Source organism: Salvelinus sp. IW2-2015, linkage group LG19, assembly GCF_002910315.2.
Source record: "Salvelinus sp. IW2-2015 linkage group LG19, ASM291031v2, whole genome shotgun sequence".
Lineage (NCBI taxonomy): Eukaryota > Metazoa > Chordata > Actinopteri > Salmoniformes > Salmonidae > Salvelinus > Salvelinus sp. IW2-2015.
Window position 1 is genome coordinate 18,748,576 of NC_036859.1, and position 9,334 is coordinate 18,757,909.

General features: G+C 40.1%; 1 protein-coding gene across 1 annotated transcript in view; it reads right to left on the bottom strand.

The window, feature by feature from the left end:
* Window positions 1–8,903, bottom strand: part of LOC111979618 (voltage-gated inwardly rectifying potassium channel KCNH2-like) — an 82,709-nt gene extending 73,806 nt beyond the window's left edge. Inside the window, exons 1-2 of the mRNA XM_070448861.1 lie at window positions 8,526–8,903; window positions 7,419–7,649 (exon numbers count right to left, since the gene is read on the bottom strand). Coding sequence (XP_070304962.1) covers window positions 7,419–7,649; window positions 8,526–8,601 — 307 coding nt within the window. The 5' untranslated portion in view covers window positions 8,602–8,903. The remainder of the gene's footprint in view (window positions 1–7,418; window positions 7,650–8,525) is intronic.
* Window positions 8,904–9,334: the final 431 nt, after the last annotated feature.

The following is a 9,334-nucleotide window of genomic DNA, read 5'->3' on the forward strand; positions in this document are numbered from 1 at the left end:
TTTATTTCCCTCACCAACTTTAAACATCTGCTATCTGAGCAGCTAACCGATCGCTGCAGCTGTACATAGTCCATCTGTAAACAGCCCACCCAATTTACCTACCTCATCCCCTTACTGTTTTTATTTATTTACTTTTCTGCTCTTTTGCACACCAGTATCTCTACTTGCACATGATCATCTGATGATTTATCACTCCAGTGTTAATCTGCTAAATTGTAATTATTCACTCCTATGGCCTATTTATTGCCTACCTCCTCATGCCTTTTGCACACAATGTATATAGACTCATTTTCCCCCCCTACTGTGTTATTGACTTGTTTATTGTTTACTCCAKGTGTAACTCTGTGTTGTTGTCTGTTCACACTGCTATGCTTTATCTTGGCCAGGTCGCAGTTGTAAATGAGAACTTGTTCTCAACTAGCCTACCTGGTTAAATAAAAATTAMAAATAAACTGGAGTTGCTGATGTTATATTGCGGTGCAATGACCGATCAAGGATCGCTATATCTTCCAGCCGTGTTGGATTCCCACTGGGAACACACTGGTTGAATCAACGTTGTTTGCATGCCATTTCAATTAAATGACATTGAACCAATGTGGAATAGACGTTGAATTGACGTCTGTGCCCAGTAGGTTGGCTGTTGTACTAGCATTACCTAGCATGCTGAGGGTTTGTTAAAAACCCACATGGCAATCAGCTGTTGGCGATCACCTTTAATGAAACGTTCTGTTARAGAGAGCTTATTCCAGACTACTCTCTAATCTGCAGGCCTATTCTAGTAATCTATGGGGTCTATTTCTTCTAGTTATTAGGTCATCTATTCTTCCCTCATGGCTTACTAGCATATACGGTTAGACATTGAGCCTACAGCTCAAGTAGACTCTATATTACAGTATATGCCTAGGTTTTAGATGATCATTTTCACTCTCATTGTGCATACTGTATATGCATCAACTACTGCTGAGCTGTATCGGTTGTGACATTGGGCTATTTAGAAAGTACAGGTGGTTATACGTAGCTACCATTTGGTTGCTGTTTCGGGGGTTTGTTAGTGTATTGTATGTACAGTGCCTTCGGAAAGTATTCAGAAACGATACTTTTTTTATTCTAAAATGTACAAAAATGAAAACAACTCAGCAATCTACACACAATACACCATAATGACAAAGCGAAAACAGGTTTTTAGAAAGTTTTGCAAATGTMTTTTTAAAAAAACAACAGAAATACCTTATTTACATAAGTATTCAGACCCTTTCCTATAAGACTCAATTGAGCTCAGGTGCATCCTGTTTCCATTTATCATCCTTGAGATGTTTCTACAACTTGATTGGAGTCCACCTATGGTAAATTCAATTGATTGGACATGATTTGGAAAGGCACACAYCTGTCTATATAAGGTCCCACATTTTACATTGCATGTCAGAGCAAAAACCAAAGCCATGAGGTCGAAGGAATTGTCCATAGAGCTCCGAGACAGGATTGTGTCGAGGCACAGATCTGGGGAAGGGTACCAAAACATTTATGCAACATTGAACGTCCCTAAGAACACAGTGGCCTCCATCATTGTTAAATGGAAGAACCTGGCATGGATACTAAACTGAGCAATCGGGGGAGAAGGGCCTTGGTCAGGGAGGTGACTAAGAACCCAATGGTCACTCTGACAGAGCTCTAGAATTCCTCTGTGGAGATGGGAGAACCTTTCAGAAGGACAACCATCTCTGCAGCACTCCACCAATCAGGCCTTTATGGTAGAGTGGCCAGACGGAAGCTACTCCTCAGTAAAAGGCACATGACAGCCCTCTTGGTGTTTGCCAAAAGACACCTAAAGGACTCAGACCATGAGAAACAAGATTCTCTGGTCAGGTGAAACCAATATTGAACTCTTTGGCCTGAATGCCAAGTGTCACATCTRGAGGAAACCTAGCACCATCCCTACGGTGAAGCATGGTGGTGGCAGCATCATGCTGTGGGGATGTATTTCAGCAGCAGGGAGTGGGAGACTAGTCAGGATCGAGGGAAAGATGAACGGAGCAAAGTACAAAAAGATCTTTGATGAAAACCTACTCCAGAGTGCTCAGGACCTCAGACTGGGGCAAAGGTTCACCTTCCCACAGGACAACTACCCTAAGCACACAGCCAAGACAATGCAGGAGAGGCTTCGGGACAAGTCTCTGAATGTACTTGAGTGGCCCAGCCAGATCCCRGAATTTAACCAAATCAAACATCTCTGGAGAGACTTGAAAATAGCTGTGCAGCGACGCTCCCCATCCAACCTTACAGAGCTTGAGAGGCTCTGCAGAGAAGAATGGGAGAAACTCCCCAAATACAGGTGTGCCAAGCTGGTAGCGTCATCAAGAAGACTTGATCCTGTAATCGTTGCCAAAGGTGCTTCAACAAAGTACTGAGTAAAGGGTCTGAATAATTATGTAAATGTAATATTTACATTTGCAAAAATATCTAAATACCTGTTTTTGCTTTGTCATTATGGGGTATTGTGTGTAGATTGATGAGGGGGGAAAAATATTTCATAATTTTTTAGAATAAGGCTGTAACGTAACAAAATGTGGAAAAAGTCAAGGGCTCTGAATACTTTCCGAATGCACTGTAGCCTCAATGGCGCTGACCATGCTGTCACAGACTCCATAATTACACAGATTCAAAGATGAGACCTCTATATATCTCTATGTTGTCAATTGTTTAGATTGTGACCGTTTCAGTTTGGACAGTTTATACTTATTTTGGGCTTAAACTGGCACTCCAGTCTCCTTTCCACCTCATTTAACACCGTATTTACTTAACAAAAGGTACATCCCAATTGGTGGTCCAGGTAAGTCATGACATAGCACAATTCGGGGAGTTCCCAAGCAAGGGGGAGGCTGATGACATCAGGGGTTCCCATCAGACCAACTCCTTGAATGCCCTACTCCTCCAGTTGTGTCTATTTTGCTCAAAACCWATTTTTTTACCCTTTAGTGTGTGTACTTTACTGTATTTATACTTGGGATATCGCTTTTCAACAATAAAAGTAAAAAAATCATGGTGGACGTCTTTAGGTATACCTAACATATCGCTGGCTATCTTTCATTTGGACAGCCCTTTATCTAATTCAGATAAACTTGTGGATACCATTTTTATGTCTCAGTGTCCAGTATGAAGGAAGTTAAAGGGTAGTTTTGTGAACCAATGCTAACTAGCGTTAACGCAATGACTGGAAGTCTATGGGTATCTGCTAGCAGACACTAGTGTGCAATTGCGCTAGTGCTAGTTAGCAATTTCCTTAAAACTGCACACAGAGACATACAAATTGTATCTACGAGTTCCTCTAACTCTGGGGAAGTATACAATTTTTTTTAAATGGGGTGGGACAGCAATTTACACCACATCTGTAGAGGTACCTATATAAAGCTGCAGGTGGTTGGCTGGGTTCATACTGATTTACGGTGCCATGTTAGATGGGTGGATTATTTCAGATTGTACCAAGATGGCAGGTTCATCTTGCCTCAGCAATGACACCGGGYGGAACGCCACATGAGAAATAAGACCATAGTTTCTGAGAAGCTATCTCAGTACGGTGTATTTACAGTGCAGTTAGATGGTGGATTATTTCTCATATACCAAGATGGCAGGATCATCTTGCCTCAGTATTGACACTGGGTTACATGAGAAATCAGCCCATTGTTTCTGAGAAGCTATCTCAGTATGGTGTGTGCCTGCCGTATTCTACTCATAGATATCCTCATGCTATAGAATGACCTACGGTCTATCTATCAAGCTATTTTAGAACAATGTGCTGCCTTAAACTACATATAGTTCATCAGCTGATAGCTTTCCCACCACCCACCCCAGCCCACCTGTTTGGGCTCTGCTTTTGTTTCAGTTGGGGGGATTGGTATAAGGTTGCTGTACCACACATGGGGATGTTTGAAACTTACTCCTCAGCCTGAAGTGTCCCCACTTGCGCCAGTGAATGGCTAGCTTTTTGTGTGGTGGTAAGATGGTTCAAGACTGGTAAGATGGTTCAAGAAGGCGGTCACGTGTGCTAGCAAGGCAGAGGTCCTGGGTTTGAGCCTTGGTGTGAGTCGAATCAGGAGGATGCGATACTTGCTAAGCAAGCAACGTGATGTCCTTTACAGTGGTGCCTAGTGACTTGGATCTACAGTTGCCATATGATTATTCTCATTGATCGTTATTCTAATAATATATTTCACATTGCCAGACCATGTACAGTACCTCTAAAATAGACAGCTTTATACACGGTAGAAACATGGTTAACAAGTTACATTGTTTTAGTTACTGGCGTGCAGTTACAGCATGCTTAGCATAGGCCTACGGATTGGATTCAGTCACTCGTTAGATCCAGTATGTCAAGAGCAGGGACTTCATAGCCAGCCAAGCTCTCAGGCAGGCAGGCATATAGATGATCTCATCATATTCACAGTGAGAAACACTAGTAATCTACCTAAAATCCCACTAGATTTAAATGGTCTTTGTCAGCAAGAAAAAATACCTCCTTGATTTGGCACGGTGTGACTCCTCAGTGCTCACAGTTCATCACTGAAGTAAATAGGCCACTGTAGTATGTATTCATTCATTCATTCCTGGAACTCATATACTGATGACAAACAGAAATGTGTAATAATAATCACAGAAATGAGCAGCAATCCCCGGAAATCAGTGTCAGTTAAACCTGGTATCACCGCAATGTGTTTGCATTTGAAGTAGAGAACTGATGTATTTTACACCTTTTGAGCCATATACTGTTGAGTATCAGTATACACCGTGCGGATTTACAGMGTTCCTGAGTGACTGAGTTCTCCTCAAGTGTACTGTAGCAATGACCTAAAGGTGAATATAATCAGCCTGGTCTCATAGACTAGACGTAACATAGTAAATGTAAATCCGGGACACTCAAATTAGTATGATATGTTACGTTTGGTATGGTTACAAAAGACAGATGGTTACTTAAGGCAAAAACGAAAGAAGGGTGGTTGGTCGGGGTGGATGGTGGACGAGTTCRAATCTCATCATGGACAACTTTAGCATTTTAGCAACTTTTCAACTACTTTTTAGATACTTTGCAMCTACTTAACATGRTACCTATCCCTTCCCCTAACTGTAACCTTAACCCTTTTAGCTGACCTTTCCCATAACCTTAACCATTTAGCTAACCCTAACCCCTAGCTAACATTAGCCACCTAGCTAGAATTCGTAACATATACGYTTTGTAAATTCTGAACTTTTAGTACACTTTGCAAATGGGTAACATATATAATACAAATTGTAATTCATAACATACAGTATCATACAAAATAGGGGATGGACATCCACAAATTAATACATAAYATAGGAAATGTAAMACAGCATATTAAAAGTGCTATCTCAGATTTACGTACAGAATAATACAAAATTATCTGAGACCAGGTTTCCGCTCCTTGAAACAGAGAGAGGACTTTGTGTGTTAGACTCTTATGCAACCATTCGAAAAAACAGGGGTTACCTTTGGGATTTGAGCGGCATAGTGAGTAATCGTCCTTCAAGCCATCATGACTCATTATCTTTTGTTACTATTGTTATGATTSTCCAACTCCCACCTGCCAATCACTACATTAAAGAGACAGGCTTACTATTTAAAAACAGAATATATTGTAATAACAATTGTTAYGGCAATAACACCAGTCTGTGTCTATCTTGCAGTCATATTAATACTGGTCTCTAGCCTTGAGCTTTACCCATGGAGTTAGGTACTTTATCTATTAGACAATGGTTCTTTTTTTATTAAATTAATGAACTGGGAATTTTGAGGGTATAAAAAACAGATTTGGTCAGATCCATTTGAAGACTGAGCAGTAGATTTTTCATCTGATAACCTGTCAAATATCTCTGAAAGCTGCATTATTTACATAAAAGAAAATTGTACAAATCATGAATGTTATTTTTTTTGTGCATCTCTGAGCAATATTCTATTGATTCCCAGGGTCATTTCATATTTTCATGTGTATCTGAGCTATTCGCCGTTCAAAGCAGGCAGAAGTTTTGCAGAACTTGTCATACCAACTGTATTTCTGCCTGCTTGAATGGCAATGAGAGAAATAACAGTAATAAAAGCATGGACCATTTGGACCCTGAGAGCTAAACATGGTGGAAATTGAATCTCTATTATTCCATTATGCAAATGTATCATTCTACCAGCTATATGGTCAAAAAATACCATATTCTTCTGATATTATAGACTATGTGTCATGGATCGCATGTCCGTGACTTATAGACAATGACACAAACAAATGATTGGTTTGAGAAAGACTCTTTATTGTATCTCTTCAAGGTATAGCCAACAATCCTGAAACAAAAGAACATGTTGGTTAGAGTTGCGCATTCCGTTTGCCAACAATACTTTGACATAAGGTTCCAAAGTCAAGTGTTGTTTGTGCACGCCAGTAACTAAAACAATGTAACTTGTTAACCATGTTTCTACCGTGTATAAAGCTGTCTATTTTAGAGGWACTGTACATGGTCTGGCAATGTGAAATATATTATTAGAATAACGATCAATGAGAATAATCATATGGCCTCCCGAGTGGCGCAAGACACTGCATCGCAGTGCTAGCTGTCCCACTGTGTGTACGGTGTTTCCTCTGACACGTTGGTGCTTCTGGGTTAAGTGGGCATTGTGTCAAGAAGCAGTGAGGCTTGGTTGGGTTGTGTTTCGGAGGACGCACGACTCTCGACCTTTGCCTCTCTTGTACAGGAGTTGTAGCGATGAGACAAGACTGAAACTACCAACTGGATACCATTAAAATTGGTCAATAAAAATAAGAGAATAATAATATAATTTAACCTACCTGATGTTTGAAGCTCCGCGCTGTTTTCTTGTTGAAGTGCCGGTGTGCGTGACGCAAATTAGTCTGCGAGTCATCAAGGAACATTTATTGGTTAATGGGAATAACCAAAGTGATGAATTATCCCATTACTTCATGAATGTGTATTGTGTGACTTAAAGTTATGGCAGTAACAGGTTGGCTAGAGTAGAGCCCTACCTGCGTTTTGTTATAGGCAAAGTTGTTGCCAGAATAGTTTATACTGACAATGTCTTTAATTTATTCAAGTCTTTATGTCAACATCCTGTTTGTTATTTTCTGTACAAAGTGTATTGGCCAATTTGTCCTGTGCCTGTCATTGTAAATAAAAGCCTCTAAAAGAGGTGAGCACCAAAACGTCCTGTCTGTCTCCTCATTGTCCAATCAGCCACTTCTGTTTCACACTGTCATTATTATGACACTGTTAAGTTATGATAGTGTTATGACACCAAAAGACATCACAAAAATGTAAGATGACTTTACAACCCATATTCCTAACTGTTTGATGTTTCAAAATAAAATGAGAGCCCTGCTGAGGCCCTGGTGGGCTGTGCTGGGTCGTACCATCTTTGGTGTAGAGGGAGATATCCACCTTCCTCTCCTTGGAGCCCAGCAGAGCCTTGGACATCTGGGCCACGGCAGSCCTCTTGGTGTGCGGTCCATACAGGAAGCTGCAGGTACACGGCTTCTGCATGACCTCAGCGCGTGTGTACCCGCACATGCCACAGAAGGCGTTGTTGCAGAAGATGATGGCACAGTTTTCCACACGAGCATTTGCGATGATGAACTTGCGATCTGAGGGAAGGAATAATATCAATATTATTCTAATCTACAGAGTCCTTGGCATTTGTCATCGCATATAATACAGTTTACTACAGTACAATTTAAGATGGTTATTTTATTTGACCACATATGCCATATCAGTGATCTGCACCAAGGCATWTAACCAAGTAATTTAATAAAACCTGCAAGAGAACTAAGATGGGAGCATCTGTAAGGTGCAAGTCTGTTTTCACCTTCAACTACTAAACATACTGTTTACATAAAAACTGTTAACTGTTTAAAGCCTTAAAAAACAAGTAGATTATGTTTTGGTATCAAAATATGTTCCCAGAAGGAAACATTCAGTGATGCATATCAGTTTTTGAAATGTAGCCGTTTTATTCTCTCCTATCCTGCTTAGAAAYTAACTTCTGATCCTGTTTGGATATGAGCYAAATGAATGCTCTGATAGACACTGCTGCCTTATTATATTTATATCCTTGAAATATTACTCTCCCAGTAAGTCTGTCATTTAGAAATGTAGCCCATAGGCCTAAATCTGATTTTATCGTTATTTGTACCCTAACATTCTAATATACCAAGAAGGGAAACATAATTAAACTAAGGTGCAAATTCGACAGTCATATACTTTTTTTTTTTTTTTTTTTTTTACAAGAGAATCACAACAGCTTACAGTGCAAGATCATAGATCTAATTAAACCTATTAACTCAATACATGCCGATTTCAATAATAGCCTAATATTGTAATTTCAAAAGGGACATTTTTAATTTATTGCCAAAAGAAGCCTTTGAAAATAGAAAGAGGCTGTTTGCATTTTATTCCAAACCCCTAACCAGAGGGATTTCTAACCATGGATTCCCCAAAATGTTGAATAGGAAAAATCTTACTCTGTCCTTCGAATTTTCTGATGATTGTATCCAGAAAAGTGTTCTGAGGAGCCACGTGTCCCTGCCGAACCGGCATTTTGGTCCGTATTTCGCGCGTTTGGAAAGTTGGACGGTATGCTCCTGTCACAGGTGTGGTCTGTGCGCCGCTTTCGCCTATGTTGTCGCTCTAAAATCACTAAACCGCTGGAAACATATCACAGCCACCAAGCCCTGCGATGTAACGTTCCAACTACTTTTTACATCACTTTGAAAAGCAGACACTACTGACGTTTTTGTGTAAAAAATCCCCGAACAGCATTATTGGCTATCAGCCAACCTGCTTTGTTGTTAGGCTACGGGTGTATCCTTGACTTGGAAGTAGCACCGCCTCATGTTCAGTGGAAGCGGCAATTCCAATTCACAGGTGCCTGGGGACTGTTGCTGTATTATCCTGTTTCTCTGACCACCCACGATGTCTTGGCTGCAAACCCTGCTTTTTGAAATTGTGATGGTCTATCAAGTCGTAGATGTTGTCAGTTGCGTCTCTGTCCATGGTGTTTTTATATACAGTTGAAGGCAATATTACAGACATTACTTTACTGAACAGAAGATTAGCCTATTTTTCTTATTTTGTGTTGAAAGGGAAACACTTTTAGATGTAGGTCCATCACAGACGCAGCAAGGCAATATTTGAACTATATATATTTTTGTAGGTTGTTATTTTAGATAAACAAATGCTTAGTTATTTGATCATGTCAAATGTATGCAATAAAAGTCTACTAGCATTTTATWGCATCATTCACTCATTCAATCCAGAAGAGAATGAATGG